This window comes from Limulus polyphemus, unplaced genomic scaffold (genome assembly GCF_000517525.1).
Source record: "Limulus polyphemus unplaced genomic scaffold, Limulus_polyphemus-2.1.2 Scaffold73, whole genome shotgun sequence".
NCBI lineage: Eukaryota > Metazoa > Arthropoda > Merostomata > Xiphosura > Limulidae > Limulus > Limulus polyphemus.
The window spans coordinates 404,688-423,416 of record NW_013665683.1 but is presented as its reverse complement, the minus strand read 5'-3'; the positions used below and the strand labels follow the sequence as shown (position 1 = coordinate 423,416).

The following is an 18,729-nucleotide window of genomic DNA, read 5'->3' as shown; positions in this document are numbered from 1 at the left end:
CAGAAGACAAACAAATAAAATGATTAGGTACCTGAATTGGAGAAAAAATAAGCAACAGGGAACCAACCACCTGATACATGAAACCAGGAACATCATTAGTGACCTGGTTAGCACACCATGGTTCATCACATCTCAATAAAGTAGGGGACGTTAAGTTATCCATAATGTCAAAAATACCTCACCACAAAGTGAATTCCAAGTGAGTTAAAGGGGTAACACTGAATGTAAGGTCCACAAACAGATTAAGTGCCTCCACTCACCATTAAGTCTGAGCCCCAGAACTATTTTTTAAAAATATTTTATATGATATACATTGTTGAAAGAAGTCTACAGTAGAAATGGATGGCCAGAGAAAACAATGTTGCAATCAGGTGGATGGACTAAAGTGGAACAAGGAGAAAAGCAATGCAGCACTAAGGAAAGAAAGATGGTCAAATAAGTCAACTATAAACACAAGAAACAAGAGAAAAAAACCTGTCTGAACACAGACAATGTTGAAGAAAGAATGAACCTATGACAGTGGTTAGGGAGATTACCTCACATGAAGTTGTATCACCCTCCTATTGGTGGAGGGCTATAGTATTATTGAGAGTATGTCATAAGCTGGTGCTATACATGTAGACACATGTAGGGGAGAAGTTTGCTCAATGCTTGTGGCATGCACCGAAAATTCCATGACAGTTGTGTGAGAGGTAATAGCTCTTAGTAGTGCAGAGAGGTAGGTATTATTTCAGAAGACACATTTTCCACGTTGCCACTGCCATTTTCAAATTCAGGCATCACACTACTTTGTTGAAACACAAACAACAGACTTTATCTGGGCAATCACTATCAATTTCTCTCACCTTGAGTGCATTTTCATCATCAACTTTCAGAAGTATTTTCATTTTGAAATGAAGGTGAAAACAACAACATACATGCTAATTCCAATATGACATTAATCTATCAGCAGAACCAAGCCTGATTAAAAAAAAACTCTTTGCTTTTGGTCAAGCAAAGTTTCAGACTCCAACGTTTACTTCCAAGACTTAAAAAAAAAAAAAAAAGTAAGTTCATTGGCACATGCAAGAAAATTTTGTTTTCAATCTCCACCCTAATATTAATTTTTTTTTTTCTCATTGGATTAGCATTGATCTTGGGAATGCCCAGTAGCATGTCTGAAAAATTATCATCCCTGTAAGATATGGCGATACCCTCAAATAACATTTGTAAAATGAATATTACTCTCACATGTAAAAGAAAACTGTCCTTACTTTCACTTTAGACTGCTTGAACACAAACTAAAACAATGTACCATCTATACAGATAAAACTGAATATGTAATGAGATGTCTATTACTGTAAATTATAAATATATTTAAACAAATACAAAATTCAAAATCTGTAGCTAAAAACAATAATAAACTTTATAGATTATTTAAAAATTTTAAATAATCCCAGAAACTTTCTCACCATTTTGGACTCATATATGTAGAGACTTTTAATGGAATCTGCCGTCTTTGTTAGAATTTTCTGTAGCTCTTCATCATCCTTCAAAATACTATCAACTAGATGTCGTAAATATCCTTTACTGACCATAAAATTTAACAAAATCTGCTGAGAGTCCAGAGAAATTATAGTATCTAATGAAGCCAGGGCTAACATCTGCAAGTGGACAAATTAAGATTTAATACACCTAAAATTTATACTAATATGGTATTATATATTTTTTCTTATATTTGATAAAAAAAAATATACTCAATTTCAACTAAATTACTTCATTCTAGATCTTTACAAACATTTTTTAAATTAAAAAAAAATGTATTAGGCTATGACGTTTTTATGATACCAGTATGGATAGTCAGATGATTAACACTCATTACATTTACCTTCCTCTGACTAACCTTCTATTTTCAGAATGTGCTGTTAACTGAGAATGCATCATTATTGGACATTATCTAGTATCAGAGAGTAACATGAAAATAAAAGAAGGATTATAATGAAGAAGAGTTGATAAAAGACCACTGAAGGAGTGGTAGAAGGACTGGGAAGAAAGATAGATGTACAAGAATTCCCAGAGAAGAGATATTTTATATGAATAGGTTAGTCAGAAGTAGTTTGTTGATAGAGTAAATTAACTGTTGCTCAACCAACGAAAGCAACTTAGAAATGTGGGACAAAGTAAGTACGGAATTGTTATGAGTATGAAGGAGAGATCTGATGGAATAGTAAGTGTAGAGCTACATCACTAGAATAAAAAAATCTATGGAACCATATGATAAAAGCAAAATAAAGGGAAGGACTCTAAATGAGAAAATACATCATTAACTGTTATTTTTTAATGTATGGTACAAAGTTGAAATGTTACAGAAGTTGTTATTCTTAACTTTGTTTAATGCAAACTGAAGTTTATTATGAGACATATCTATAAACGTAAATAAAATCATGACCCATATCTCCAGAACGAAATTTTATTAGCTCAATATTTTGCTATTACAGCTTGGTCAGGAGCTATCGAAATCCTACAAATTCACTATTTATTTGGATTAGTGAACTACTAGGATATCGATAGCTCCTGACCAAGCTGTAATAGAGAAATATTGAGCTAATAAAGTTACATTCTGGAGATATAGGTCATGATTTCATTTACAGAAGTTGTCATAATCATTTTCTTAAGATGTAAAAATGACTTAGTGAGAAAGGAGACATTACTAACCATACAAGCACAGGGTCGGTCCAAATTCACTAAGTGTATATTTTAAATAATTTGTCAAGTTTTTAGTTAAATGTGAAAAGTCAGTTGTACACACAAACAAAAAAAAAATCAGTTTTTAATAGTGTTTTTACTAAAGATTTGTCTGTAAATCAGTCCCACTAAAACTCTGACTAGTCTGAGAGCAAGGTGATTTTCACATTCAAAATAAAAATACTTTTTTCATCTTAAGGTTTACATATTTCATTTACATAATTTCTTGAACCTTTTAAATGAATATCAGGTTTGTTTGGTAAAAATTTGCTCTTTATCTCTTATTTTCTCAATATTTTTTATTACCTTATTTTCTCTACCCAAACACTAACAGTAGCAAAATCATTTGTAGTGAAAGTTGAAAAAATGTGAAAATCAAAAGTACATTTTTTTTTTAGAATGAATGAAGATTGTACAAGAAAATTACAATACTCTATCCTGACAGCTTCAGGCATCTACTCTTTTCATAAATTATTTTATTTAATTTTATTGTTCCTTGAGCTATGTCTAACTACTAAACCTGCATAACAAAAAGCAAAAATTCCCCAGCATGAGCATAGCTCATGTTACAGTGAACAAAGCATCAAATTATTTAATGCATAAGCAGCTGGCATATTTTTTTCCATTTAAGTTTTCTTATTTAACATAAAGTTTTTAACACTTACATGCTAGCTACTTCTATAATAAAAACAAATATACACAAAAACAAGAAATTTAGAACCAATCAGTATTGGTACAGTCAATAACTATGGTTAGTGGTGACAACAGAAGAGTTCAATCATCTCTAAATGGAATATAGTATTCACAAAACCTAAAAAAAATGTGAAGTGCTGTTTGTAATACTGTGTCGGGTACAGTTCTATCTACAGAGAAGGGTGCGTTGTGACCCATACGAGTTAAAAAAAATACTTAAAATATAGTTTCCAAAATGTTTTATTTTTTCCTGAGTTACTAAAACAGTATCAATGTTTTAGGTTGACTTGGATGACAAAAAATCCAAACTTGATATTCAATAACAATTCTGTACTTTAACAAATATTATAAGTTAATAAAAATTCATAACTACATAAAAAAAAAACTTTTTATTATATAAACAAAAAATAAAATTTTAAACACTGTTAACTTTATGAGACATACAAAAATAAGTCACTGATGCTGAACAACTGAAAGATTCTGTAATATAATATGCTTGTTTCATAATGTCTGTCAAATATAAAGAAAATAGAAACATACTTTTTAAATGATACATTCAAGTCACAGTAATATGTGATGTACAATGAGAGTTGATGGAAACAGAGAGAGTAAGATACGATACCCTGGTAATTTGATGACCTCCACAAGCATCCCGACACATTGTTTCCATTAGAGGTTCTCCAAACCCCAAAATCACCTCCAGATACTCTCTGTGTAATTTTTCACTATCTGATATCTGTCCCAAAACTGATATTCCTACTCCTGGTTTCTGAAAAGCTATGTAGACAAAAGGATCAAGTAAAAAAAGTAGTGTTCTTATATCAAATAAACTTGAAAACCAAAATCTATACCAATTAGAATGCACTGAATACCTTACTATTAATAACTTTTTATACAACCCTAAAAAAAATATTTTACAAGATTCTATTAGCTTCAAAGATTTAGGTTAATTTTACATCTAGATATTAATCTAATAATTCTTAATAATCTTCATGAGTGGAAAACTAATTTCAAAAATATTTTAATCCTTCAAAATGTTAATACTTTACATGATGTTTTTATATCAAATAAATGTGTTTATCATACCCATGAGACATTAACACTTATTACATGTGTACTGTTGTCATCAAACAAAAAAAAACAAACAAACAAACTATGAAACATTACAACTTACTAGTGATTTGGTATAGTTTTCATGTTACAAAAGATTTTATATCAATAGCAATCTAACAGAATCTATACTGTAGTTTTAATATTAAATAAAAATTTAAAAATCTTCCTGAAGCTACTAAGGCTATCTGCTACTGTCCTTGGTTTAAAACTACTGACCAGACGAAAGACAACTAATCAGCAGAACCCACCAACCACAATCTATACTAAGAGATTAGCTATCACTTATATAAGGCTAGTGCTGAGCAATTAACTCGATCACCAACGAGCATAAATTACACAGAAATTGTGTCACATTAAATTAACGATTAATCAAAATTTCATATAAATTAATTAATGTCACAAAAATAATTATCTAATCAAATTCAGTATTTCCAACTATATCAGTTTTTATTTCCCATTATCCAAGTAATTACATTATATCAATTATTATTTGTCATTATTATTTAAATAATTCAAGTTACTTCAGCTTAATTTATTAGTGTCATAAATGAGAAAAATAAATGTTGAATCAGCATTTTGCTGATTCAAAATTATAGATTTTCGGCTCACTTTGCACTAGAATGTGTACAAACTAATGACAAATTTTATGCCTGATAATCTCTACCTCTATTAAGTGAAGGGTCACATACTGCTAAGTTTAATGTCCCTTTGTACTGTGAAGACACATCTAAACTTTCCATGTGCTTGATTGCCTAGTTAGTTATGAATCTTCTGTTCACCATCACCTGTTTGATCACACCTATAGCTGTGTCCATATAAAATCATAAACTCTCTCCATAGAACTAAGCTTTGGAACTTATGTTAACCTTTATCTATCAGTTATCTCATTAGTCACTGTTATGTTTTTCGAGCTTATAATCAATTTCAGGAAGTAATGTTATTTTAAACCATTAATAAAAATGCAGAAGTTCTGGTAGCCTTGTGAAAATTTGTAGGATGAAAAACAAAGAACAGTTTTAATCATATTTTTAACTTGTTATAGGTTTCATATTACATTGCATATATGAAACACTTTCATATGCAACAGTTTAGGATTAAAAAATTAACTTAATCCTAAGTTTTGTACCTGAAGATGTCTATCAGATTTAATAGAGTAATTCAAAGTTGTTTTTAAAAAACTCAAAACAAGCTAAAAATGGAAAGATTAGTGGTGTGATTATACTCGATTACTTGAATGTAATCAATTAGTGAGCATGACAATTAATCAATTAGCCAATTCCCCTAATCACCCAGCTCTACTTATAACACATCCACAGTTTAAAGTGCAGGGAATATTTTATGATAAGGCACGAATTTTAATCCAGCTTGAAAGCTCCAAAATCCAGAGCTCTACAACAGGACCAGAATTACAAAAATCTTTGGGAGCACAGGCTTCTAATCATCCAGACTCTTCACTTGCTACTAATTTCCAGGGGCTAGGAAGTATTAGTGCAGAAGTACACTAAATGCAATTAACATAAACAGTAGTAGATAGGAAATACATCATGTGACTAACAAGTAGTAAATTTTGAGAGCCACCAATATAGATAATAAACATATGATGAAACTTATGTAAGACACAATAAAATTCCACATCTGACTAGCTCAGAAAGCAATAAAAAAAGTATATAGTCCAACATGACAATAAATCACATTATTATGCCCTAAATACACTGAAGTTTAATCTATTGATATATCCTATATACACAAGAACAAACAGCATCTACACTAAAAGTACTGAATAAGCACTGAGGAATACCTTGAACATCACTTGGTCTCTGAATAATTCTCAACAGATTTAATAATGCTCCATAATAGTTTGCTCTAACCCTCTGCAAACCACCTCCTGTAAACAATGAGAATAAAAAGTTGATGTTATTTTTTTATTCCTTGATATGTAAAACCTGTGATCACACACTTTTGAATTTTTTGTGGGACTCAAACTCAGCTACCAATAAGTAACAACAAACTGAGGGCAAGTAACTAACAGTTCATGGTTCTGAGTATCTGCATGATTTTTAAAGTTAACTTACACTGAATTATCGATCATGGCTGGTGATCTCAGTCTACCTATATAAATATATAAAATTATTTTTCTGTTATAAAATGTTAGCATAGGCTATTAAAGAAAATTATTGTTATTATTTTCAAGCAAATATGTTTCTTACTTACTTATCACCAACAAACTTCTTTTATTCCTTTCTAATTTTAGTAAAGTAGACAAGTCTTACTTGTGAATTTAATAGTTCTAATTATTCTAAGTAAACGTATAGGTAGTCTTACTCTTACTTTTTGATCTTTTTATCAATAAACATTTTGATTACATTACATTTCACTCTTACTTTTGCTTAACTTTCTACTATTTTACTGCTAGCTAGCATTGTAGATGACTTCTGCTTTGTACTATTATCAACAGATAATATGATTACTGAACAGAAAACTGATGGCTTTTTGTTTCGATTCTCTCCCAATTTTAGAAATTGTACATGCAAAGAAGAAAGGTTATTTTAAACATGAAAATCTCATAATTTACATACAAAGCTGAATCTGTTAACAGTACTCACCAACATTCATCAAAGATTCCAGAATCCCTTTGAGCACTACAACAAGAGATGTGGAATAGGTCATATAGTGGACGGAGTCCAGTGGCTGACTACCCCTTCCACCTTGAGAACAAATGGATGTGGACTTTGAAGGAAATATACAAGGAAGAAAACTGTGATGTAATGTTGTCATCAAGGTAAGGATGACACCTGAAGCTGCCACAGTTGCTTCTGGTAACATACTTTCTGACAGGACCTAAATTAGTTAACAAAAATGCTTTAAAGTTAATCTGGACGGTACATCTTTGTTACAAAACCTTGCAAATCAAGAAAGATACTGTATGTAAACACATACACTTCTGATACAAAGAATAACAGAACCTTATATCACAAGCACAGACATTAACTCCATATGAACAAAGTTGATTGATTTACCTACCTTGAAATTGTAAAACCACACATACAATAACTCTGAATGTACTACGTGAATCTTCTCAGAACTTTGCAAGCTGTTAGTTAACATCACAAATACAGTGTTCATAAATTATCTGACCTATTTTAAAATCTAATAACTACAAAAATATTACAGATAGAACACTCCGATTTTATTTAACTTGGCAAACAACTCAAAGTTGTTTTTGTCTTATTATACTTCCACATGTGTGCACCATTTGTTGCTTGAAGAATGTCTAAACAATACTCTATCTCCCTCCAGGTGTTGTTCAGCATCTCGGGAGCCACGTTCCTTATTGCATCAATTACTTTGTGGCAAAGATCCACGATATCACATACAGGTGTTGATTATACATGATCTTTCACAACCCCCCCAAGAAAAAATCCAATGGGTTATGTCAGGAGAACGTGGGGTCAATCATGTTGGTCCATCTCTACCAATCCATCTGTCTGGGAACTCTCAGATGACAAGAGCAGTAATTCTCATGTCACAGATCATGTTATCAGCATGTTATCAAGTGCTATGTTTCATATTGATGCTTGAGACAACGTATTTTTTAGATTTTGTATTTTACATAAGTTTTGTTAGACTTGGTTAAGACGTTAATCATTTTTATGTTAGTTGCTTTTGTAAAAAATACATAACAATAAAAAATAAATAAAATAAAAACAAGGATTTGTAGTACACTCACTGCATACCTGAGCCATTTGCACTCACAAATTTGGGTGTCCACAAAATATTCATGTAGCTTTCAAAATATCTATTTTAGAATACAAAAAATATAACAGTCACTAGAAATTCCATTAATTTATAGCACCAAATATGATCAACACAAGCTAAGAAATTCTTATCCACCAATGAATTGCAGTGAGAAAATTGTAACTGTCAGATGTACATAAAAGAGAATATACTCTTTCTATTAGTTATAAACATATCCATCAGCCATGTAAAGTTGATTAGTTGAAGAATTTCAAAAATGAGAGAGAGGGAGGGAAGCTTCACTGGAAGGATTTGATAAATTTATTGATATTTCAGATTCTTGCTCGTAATTATATACAGCTTGCATTTCCAATTGGTTGGAACTGCAGGAGCATATCTGAGAAGTCAGAAAATCCTAAAGTGGAGAAATCAAACAAAGTTTCAGGCATGTCATATGACAAAAAAATATGAACTTCAAATTTTTTTGTGTATATTTCTTTTCCAAAGTAAGAAGTTAGAACTTAAATAATATACAATTTTTCGTTATAAATTTCATTTTCATGCCAAGTTTATTGACATACATTGATAATTAAGTTGTTTAATTAAATTTTAAATGTAAAACTGTAAAAGTTCATAACATGCACACTTTAACCCAGTCATAAGGAAAGAGTTAGATAAGTTCATTTCTGGTTGCATACCTGGTAAAATATAACTCACTAAAGTTAACATAGCTATACTAAATACAGTTAGTTTTGGTGCACATCTATTAACAAAAATTAAGTAATAGTAAACACACACAAAACAAGGTCACTTCTGGCAACATGTATTATGCAGACATACTACATATTTTCTATTCCCTTATTTAATATACAATTCTACAATTAATTTTTTTTTCATATAGTGTATGTAATTTTAACGCAGAACAGTGGTTATGGAAGTTGATAAACCCCTTTCACTCTAGTTACCTATTATTGTGGGTCATTCACTAAAAGTATCATGTGCACCTTTCCATGGAAAAAATTTTTGTACAGCTAAACATACTATGAAAGTAGACAGTTATTTTTTCCACAAGTGAGTCACGTGATACATTGAGGATATCACTGCCCTTATTTTTTTATGGGAATGACCAACAGTAGAGCTGAGTGATTAGTGGCATTTGATAATCTATTAAATCTCAGGCTCATTAATCAATTACATTTAACTATTAGTTTATTATCATCTGAGACTTAGATAGTTGTAAGAATCAAAAATAGTAACAACTGGAAACAATAATTATGAGTGATTGATTACTTTCATGATATTAATGTGGTTAATTGTAATTTCAATTAATAGATTACTTTATGTGAAACTAATCGATATAATCAGTGCTCATAGGTAACCAATTAATCAATTGCCCAGCTCTACCTAACAGTGAGGTGGATAGTGCACATTCCCCGAGAATAATAAATAGCATTATTGTTTTGTGAATGTAATGCAGTGTTTTCTCAATCTGGAGTAGACTTTTCTGTAAGGTCAACAGATTCTTCTTTTTCCTCACTTAAGTCTACAGTAAAAGTGCTGTCCTTAGTAAATACATTCGTTTTTCTTGTTTTATGTATTAAATATAAATATTGTTTCACATTGTCACATACAGTGAAAGTCAGGGAACAGAATATAGTTTAACTCTGTATAGCATTTTCTGCTTAACCTTCTGTTATTCTGTAGAACCTACCCTATTACTCTAGAGAAAAACAGGCACACTTAAAAAACCATAGTATGATTGGCATAAACATTCTTCATCTATAGCTTTACTGCATAGTTAACAGTTTAGTTTAAAAAATCAAAATCCCACAAACTCAAACTATATGAGCTTATTTTTTTAGGATAAAACTCCAACTGGAATACATTAAAAGAAGCTATTCTTGATATGTATTTGGAATTACTAAATGGTAAACAATTATGAATCAACTAATCAATTAACCAAGAGCAGAACTATATGTTTAAACCATACTTTATAATGAATGCCTAAATTAAAAAACAGGTATGATATACTAAGCTCATAAGGTTAGAATTCTGACCTTCTGTAACAATTCTTGGGAAATCTCCAAAATAACTTGATGTTTCTGTAGAGCTCCAACAATGTCCACTGGACAAGCAGTAAATATTACTTCTGTCACTAACCTCCAGGCTTCCAGAAGCTGTTGCTTTGCATGCAAAATTTCACAAACTTTGTTTCTTTCTAAAGCAAACTGTAAAATACTTCGTACTTCCTGCAATATAAAAATTGGACAAATTTAAATCTAAACTGCAAACTCAACTTTTTGTTCTCCAAAAACTAAGATGTAATGATGTCACCACAGTAAGAATGACACCTGAAACTGCTACAGTTGCTTCTGGTAATATATTTTCTGACAGATCCTAAAGTAATTAACACAGGAGCTTTAAAGTAAAATTGAACAGCACACAATTAGCCAAGACAAATACTATACAAGCACAATCACCCCACGTACAAATTTTAAGAGAACCTTATGTTATTAACATCAACAGTAAATAAAGTTATTTCTGGTAATATATCTTTTAAAAGGCTTATTATAATTGATATTAACATTCTTTATCACTAGCTTTACTGCATACTTAACAGTTTATTGTAAAAATCAAAATTTCACAAACTCAAACTATATGAACTTTTTCTTTTTGGTCAGGCTAAAACCCAAATTGGAACACATAAAGAGAAGTTACTCTTGAGATGTATTTGGAATTACCAATAGGAAAACAATTATGACTTAACTTATCAATGATCATAAAGGCTATTCACCATCTACCACGACTCAACTAATTGTCATAAATAAGAAGCTCTACCTTCAACCTACAAATTATAACAGAATGACAAAAAACATAGTCAACACAGATACACTAAATACAGTCAGTTTTGGTGCACACCTATTAAAACAAATTAAGTAAAGGAAACACACACAAAACAACTAATTGTCATCAATAAGAAGCATCTACCTTCAACCTACAAATTATAACAGAATGACAAAAAACATAGTCAACACAGATATACTAAATACAGTCAGTTTTGGTGCACACCTATTAAAACAAATTAAGTAAAGGAAACACACACAAAACAAGGACACTTCTGGTAACATGTATTATGCACACATATTACAAGTTTTCTATCCCCTTATTTAATATACAATTTTTTAAATTTTCTTTCATACCAGTGTATGTAATTTTAATATAGAACAGTGGTTATGGAAGTTGCCAAATCCCTTTCACTCTAGTTACCTATTGTTCTGAGTCATGAATGACAAAAAGCAATGCATAAATATTTTAAGAACAATGAGGAAGAAAGACCCACCTAAAAAAGAAAGCCTAAAGCTTCTAGCAAAATGCTATATAATTACTTCAAAATGGAATTAATCATGCAACTGTTTAATATAAAATAATTTCGTTCAAATGTGGACAAACTGGCAGAATATTAGTTTTTGATGCAAACTGTAACACATAATATATGGCTTAAATTGTAACATTTTCTTTTTAAATGGTAATCTTTTGTTTTCTATGGATTTATACATGATCATTTATAAATGAATAGCAACAAAAGAAAGAGAGGATAATTTTTTCAAGAATGATGGACAATTTTACCTACCAAAGAATTTTAAGATTTACTTAATAGTGAATAGGTTGAACAACTTTTTACAACTGGTCATTTTTTACAAATAGTTGAATATAATCAGTCATAATCTTTTTATTTCCACGAAAGTGTCTTGAAACTCAAATTGCCAAATTATATTATATAAAGATGTATCTACTAATACTTCTATGTAATACATAACTTTATCCTCAGAACCATATGAAACCCTATGATCTGTCAGATGAAAACAAACTGATCACAGAGACATTCAAACATAAGTATAGCTATCAGTCTCAAGCTGAGTTTGTTTGACTCAATTTTTCAATGCCTCACAAGAAGTGATGTTTCTCTATAATTACTAAACCAAGTGGCATTAAATTTAGCACACATTTACAATGTAGTTATAACTTATGTGGTACAAAAATATTGTATTCTAAACAATTTTCTCTTATTTATTTTTGTTTTGTAAAATTTCATGAGGTATTCCATGAAACAATGTTTTTATAGTGCCAAAAATACACTTCATAAACTTTCTGTATTTTGGAGTATATCTAAAACTTATGTTTATGCAACTAAGGTTTGTTATGTATTTTTGTTTAAATAAAATTACATGTAATTCTTGTGTTTTTATATAAATCACTAACATACTGCAATACAAACTGCTGAATTTTAAATACTAAATCAGCAGAACCTACATTTTTTTTCTATAATGTTTACCTTTCCTATCAATATAGTTTGAAAGTATTTTATATTTATGATATTATTGTTAACCTTACTTTCCTATTTGAACAATAAATTAGATGTAAAAACAACCTGCAAGATTGTAGTGAACTCAAAGAATCAAATTCAAAAGATATCTGCACAGTTTACTCATGAACCATACCATTGCTAAAAATCCTGTTCTGCTTCAATTCAGATCGAAACACCTAGTCATTTATCAAAATAAATACAGCATTCATATATACATACTATAAAAATAATGAAAAATATAATAGTAAAAACCTAACACATACCATAAAATAATTATGAAGCCTGCAATTAGTTTGGAAAATACTGTTATTTACATAGTCTTGATGATTGTACCATTATAGTCCTTGCAAAAAATATTGTGGTTTTCATGAGTACTACATGACGAACAAGAAAAAGGGTTATTTCATACTAAACGATGTACACTATAAAACAAACTGTGGAATTTTTTTACCAGGCACAAATAGAGCACTTAGAAATTAAATTTTCAATGCCACAAGGATATCAGAAAATTCTTAAAAGTTCATACTTCAATGTGAATTTATCTTTAATAATTGTAACACTTGTATTCAAAAGATTAAAAAAACAACATAATAATACCTGCACCACTAAAGGACGTTGCCCAATTGCTGAAACACTCTGTACGCTTGACATCACTTCAGCCAAACGTCTATGGAACTCCTTTACATCAACCAGAGATGTTCTGCCTTCAATATTTACTTCGCATTCTTTCATTAATTTCTCCACTTCCACTGAATCAAAATATTCCCATCCTGGAGAAGAAGGCCAAGACTCGGTGAAACTTAGCGTGTCTAATATCTTCATAAGCTTGCGTCTTGTTGGGTCTGTAATAAATATAAGTTAAGATACTTTCAACCATGTAATTTCTGTGATATGTTGACAAGAAAATAAACAGTTGAATAAAAAAATTCAGAATAAAACATTAACAAAATGGTAAATTATTTAGTGACCTACATAAATTAAAATTATATAAATCTAAGGTACAATTACTTGACTGTTGTTCAAATTCCATTTAAACCATCTTCATACTTTCTGAGGAAAGATTAATTTAAAAAACACTGCTGTTATACAACTTCATAGTAAACTATGATTTGATTATAATTGTTGCATAAAAACAATAACTACTTTGTTTTTCATTAACACCTCAAATGTTTCTCAGTAACATACAAAAAACCAAGATATTTTTTCTAAAATGTTCATAAATTAATAGACTTTACAAATGAAAGTTAATGATGAGAATATTAAGTTAAATATATTTGACAATTAACTGAAACAATCCATAAAATCTGAGAAGAACTGAAATGTCTTAATGATACCAATCAAAATAAATTCACCAATAACTGTCTCAGAATTTGTATTTATCTAATAAGGAATATTAATCTATTCCAAACCAACCAACTAAACTAACAATCAAAACACATTAGTCTAATTCTTAAATCACTATACTCAATCAATACTAATTTCTCAAATCCACCACAATTACTTGACATCAAATCATTCTACCCTCTTACTTCATGATTAAGTTTGAATTTCTCCAGCTAACCCACAATATTTAGGGCATAAAATAATTCTATCCTCTTGTTAAGCAACTAGGCTTTTCTAAACCAAATACATCAACTGGACATCAAATCATCCTAATCTATTGTTAAAGGACTATTTTTTTCACACCAACCACACAATTTCTAAAAATGAAAACATTCTATTCTACTTTCAAGAAACAAACTTTTTCTAAACCAACTGCAATAACTGGATTTCAATTCATCTTATTTCCAAAGAACTATAAATCTTTACAGATCTAACAAAAAACAGAAATGAAATAGTCTAACCCTATTGTTAAAGAACTAGTTTTCCACACAAACCAAAGTTGCTGGACACATAAAATCTTAACTATTTGGTCAATACTGATGCTTTTTAAACTAAACAAATATATTAGAAAGAGCAAAGAATTCTATCTGTAAACAAATGACCCTTTTTATCCTCATCCTCTGTGCACAAAGTCAACCATAACAATTGTTAACAGACTTAAGTTCTAATTACATCTGCGATTAATGATTTTAATGCAGATTTAATAACAGAAGAAAACAACATTTCTACACAAAACAAACATATAAGAAAATAATTTCCAAACTTAATAAACCTTGTGTACCTTCTAAACACTATATTTAATAACAGTTTACACATATCTAGTTATAATTTTTGTTGGATTTTGCTTCCAATCTTGTGATATCCTTTCCACAAGATCAAGATGGATGGACAGGCAAAAATCAATATGCCCTACTTTGTTTCCAGAAGCACTGGAGACATAAAAAAAAATGAAGTAAATAATAAAATGCAAAATTTAATAAATAATAAAAAATATTTGCCTGAATATGATCACAATGAAAGTTCAGTATGTGCTTTATTACATATGGTTTACAAAGTTCCAATAACACATTCTGTGAATGGTTACCAAAGTTTAAGCATTGCCCTTTTTTTAAGTAACAATTCTAGTCTCAAACTATCTGAGTGACACATGAGAGAACTGAAGAAGAGTTAGACAGTTTAAAAGAATATACTTATACACATATATATTGAACTGGCTATCACTTTTAGTTATAAATATGTATGTTATTCGCTTCACAAGTTTAATTCTAAATAAAAAGCAGTTTCAGCCCCTTATATGTTGACATGTTAGACTTGAGGAACAGGTTTGGTTTCAGTTTGATATATGATATTTTGAAAAGCACCAAACAATATTCTGAAAATGTGTGTTCTGTGTGAATATTAAAATCATTACATCGTGTTTGAAGGAATGTTTTTAAAATTACCAAACAAGTTTTTCTTTTTAGGATTAATACATAAAGCATGTCTTTTATATACAAAAAAAGCCCAACTGCTATACATCCTTTAACAAGCGAACAACAATTTTATGCATCTGATCTAGAAAAGTTAAACAAATGTGGCATGAAAATGAAATACAAAAAATACTTTGTAACTTACCAGATGCAGATGATACTACAGATTGAGAAAGAAATGATGTTCCAAGAAAGCTTGTTCCAGAGTCTGATGTCATATCTGCCCCTGAAAGACATGTTCATAATAATAAATCAAAAACAGAAATATCCAAGATGGTATTCTTCAAGATAAGATATAAGTTAACTAAAGTTTTTAATGTTTTCCTTAAAAGCATAAAAAAATACTCTTAGTAATAATAAGTAAATATAAGAAACATTACAGTTTACAATAAATGATGAACTAATGCAAATCATTTTTTGTCTTAATTTGTTATAGGTCAAGGAAGAATTGTAAAATTGACAAAATAAATGCAAAAAACTGATACTTTACTATTTAAGAAGTATGACCATTAGTCAGTTATTCACCAGTGAACTGACTCACGCTATATGCCTCATCAAGGGAAGACTACGTTGTTTATTTAGTTACACTTTAAAAATAAAATTGTAAAAAATTACACAGAAAAGATTGAACTTGCAAAATTTTATTTGTGCTATTCAGTTATTTTAGTAGGAATTATGTGCATGCCAAGGTCTATCTATTTTTTGTCCTTTATAAAAGTTGTAATAAGCTTCTCATAAGCTGTGAATTGCTTTAAGTTCAAGAAAATCAAAAAATCAGTATCAATGGAATGAAGTGAAAGTATATTTACTAATTCTAGGTAAAAAAACTTTATTTTACTGATTTCACACTTCATTATTTTAAGCATACCTTTACCAATCACTGGAGTGTCTTCAAGTAAAGAAGATAATAAACGTTGGACATGTGATCGTTGGTGATGAGCAACAGTCACACGTAGTTCCACTGCTATGGCCCGTAAAAGCCATGATTGTTGATACCAGGTTAGTGTGTCTGAGGCATAAACAAATAGAAATAATTAATTCACATTCACTTGGCTATCGTTATGCAGTCTTTCATTTAACTAGATATTCGAAAATATAAAGTAAAAAAAAAATATTAGAAATGTTTACATAAAAGTAACTAATGTATCACAAATCCAAAATATTGATCTTAAAAAAACAAAAAAAAACAACTTTTATTTTAAAAAAAGCATTTTTAATTACAAAGAGTTCAATTTGTTTACTATCTAACAATACTGTTAACAATAGTATAACACCATTCAAAAAGGATATTAGTAAATTACATTTAGTTCGTTGGATGTTTGGCATGTTTTTGGTGCAAAGCAACTAAGCCATCTGCACCAAACAACCAGTAAAAACTGTATAAGTAAAATCTTTATAAAATGCAAAAATAAATAGAGTTACAACTAAACAATGTCCAAAATTCAGATAAAAGATTTAAATAGAATTAAAAAGCCTAATGGCTCATAAAATTGAAAGATACAATCAAGTTGGACAGTGTCATCATAGCCAATGTCAGGGCTAAACCCTTAGAAAACGTGTTTAAATTAGTGCTGTCACACTCAGAGTTGTAATGAAGGCATGACAGTAAAATATGGGTTATTGAAATTTGAGTGTCACAAAGGCCACATATTGGTGGATCAGTCCTGGATAAAACAATGACCAATGCATAACCTAGCCAGGAAAACTTTCTCCTTCCAAAGAACAACAGAAGGTTTGATCTGGAAAAGCTTGTTATGATGTTGCTCACTCCATGTCGACTGCTAAGTGGCATCAAACCAAGCCTTCAATACAGGACCTTAATCCATATACGGTATAGGCATGGCAGTGACAGCACCAGAGCAGGTGGACTTAGTTGCGGTGTCAGCAAGCTCGTTCCCATGAATACCGACATGGCCAGGTATCCAGAATAACTGGATACTAATGGAAGATAGAAAAAAATGGACCAACCTTTGTTGAATATCAATGAGAACAGGGTGAGAACTAAAGTTAAGCGATTCCAGGGTCAGTAGAGAGCTAAGTGTAAATAGTACAATCAGTGTACTGCATAGCTTCTACATGATCCAGGGCATGAGAAATGGTATACAACTTGGCAGTGAACACAGAAACTGTAGAGGGGATCCTGCGAGCAACTACCAAACCCCAGTAAACCAAAGCAGAACCTACAGAGTCACCTGATTTCAAACAATCTGTGTAAATGAGAACAGAAGGATAGTTCAATAGATGTTCAGTAAAGAGAATATGATACTTCCAATCAAGAGTATCCGCCTTCCTCAGATAACTCAGGGAAAGGTCACATCTGGGGATGGTAATAAGCTATGGTGGAATGGGTTGATCATTGGAGACAGCAATGCCAAACCCAATTCCTCCAGTTGCACCTGGATACATAGGCCAAAAGAAGGAATTGAAGACTATCTATTATGAAAGAGCATGGTCCACCAAGGAAGAAAGACAACCCCAGGTGGGATGCTGTGGTAAGGATCAAAAGTTGCTAACTCTGGACAGGAGAAGTGCAAAAAGTCCCTGTGCAGAATTGAAGCCCCAGATGGTGAATTGGATTCAGCATATTCAAGGCTAAGGTCCTAGCAGAACTGTAGACCAGAGATCCATAGTCCAGTTTCGATTGAATGAGGACACAATAGATCTCAAGCACAGAACACCGATCCGCTCCCCAAGAGGTGGAAGAGAGGACATGAAGGATGTTCAGTGCTCATGTATACTTGACATGTAGCTTCTTTATGTGAGGAGTGAAAGTAAGTTTACGATCAAAGATAAGCTCCAAGAACTTTGCCTCAGGAACCACAGGAAGAACAACATCATCGAGACAGAGCTCGGGATCAGGATGTAGGCCCCTCTGGTGGCAAAAATTCATGCAAACAGTTTTGGAAAAAGAAATGGTAAAACAGTTTGCTGTGGTCCACTTCAACAAGCAATTGAGGGCAGTCTGCAGCTGCCCCTCAATAAACCTCATGTTTGACGACCGACACAAGATGTGGAAGTTGTCAATATAGAGCCCATTTGCAACAGTAGGAGGAAGTTGTGTAGTGATAGCATTAATCTTGATACTGAAAAGTGTGACACTCAAGACACAGCCCTGAGGAACTCCAAGTTCCTGTGTAAAAGAACGGGAAAGAGTTGAACCCACATTAACTTAGAATCGCCCGTCCAATAAAAAGTTCTGAATAAAATGGATAAATGGCCACGCAACCCATATAAGTGGAGGTCCTG

At 31.1% G+C, this 18,729-nt stretch overlaps 1 protein-coding gene across 1 annotated transcript in view; it reads right to left on the bottom strand.

Annotated features, from left to right (window-relative positions):
- Positions 1 to 18,729, bottom strand: part of LOC106466406 (nuclear pore complex protein Nup205-like) — an 86,295-nt gene that overhangs the window by 16,253 nt on the left and 51,313 nt on the right. The window contains 8 exon segments of the mRNA XM_013926697.2: positions 1,452 to 1,643; positions 4,040 to 4,194; positions 6,329 to 6,415; positions 7,134 to 7,368; positions 10,323 to 10,514; positions 13,229 to 13,473; positions 15,629 to 15,709; positions 16,352 to 16,492. Of these exon segments, the coding sequence (XP_013782151.1) occupies positions 1,452 to 1,643; positions 4,040 to 4,194; positions 6,329 to 6,415; positions 7,134 to 7,368; positions 10,323 to 10,514; positions 13,229 to 13,473; positions 15,629 to 15,709; positions 16,352 to 16,492 (1,328 nt within the window).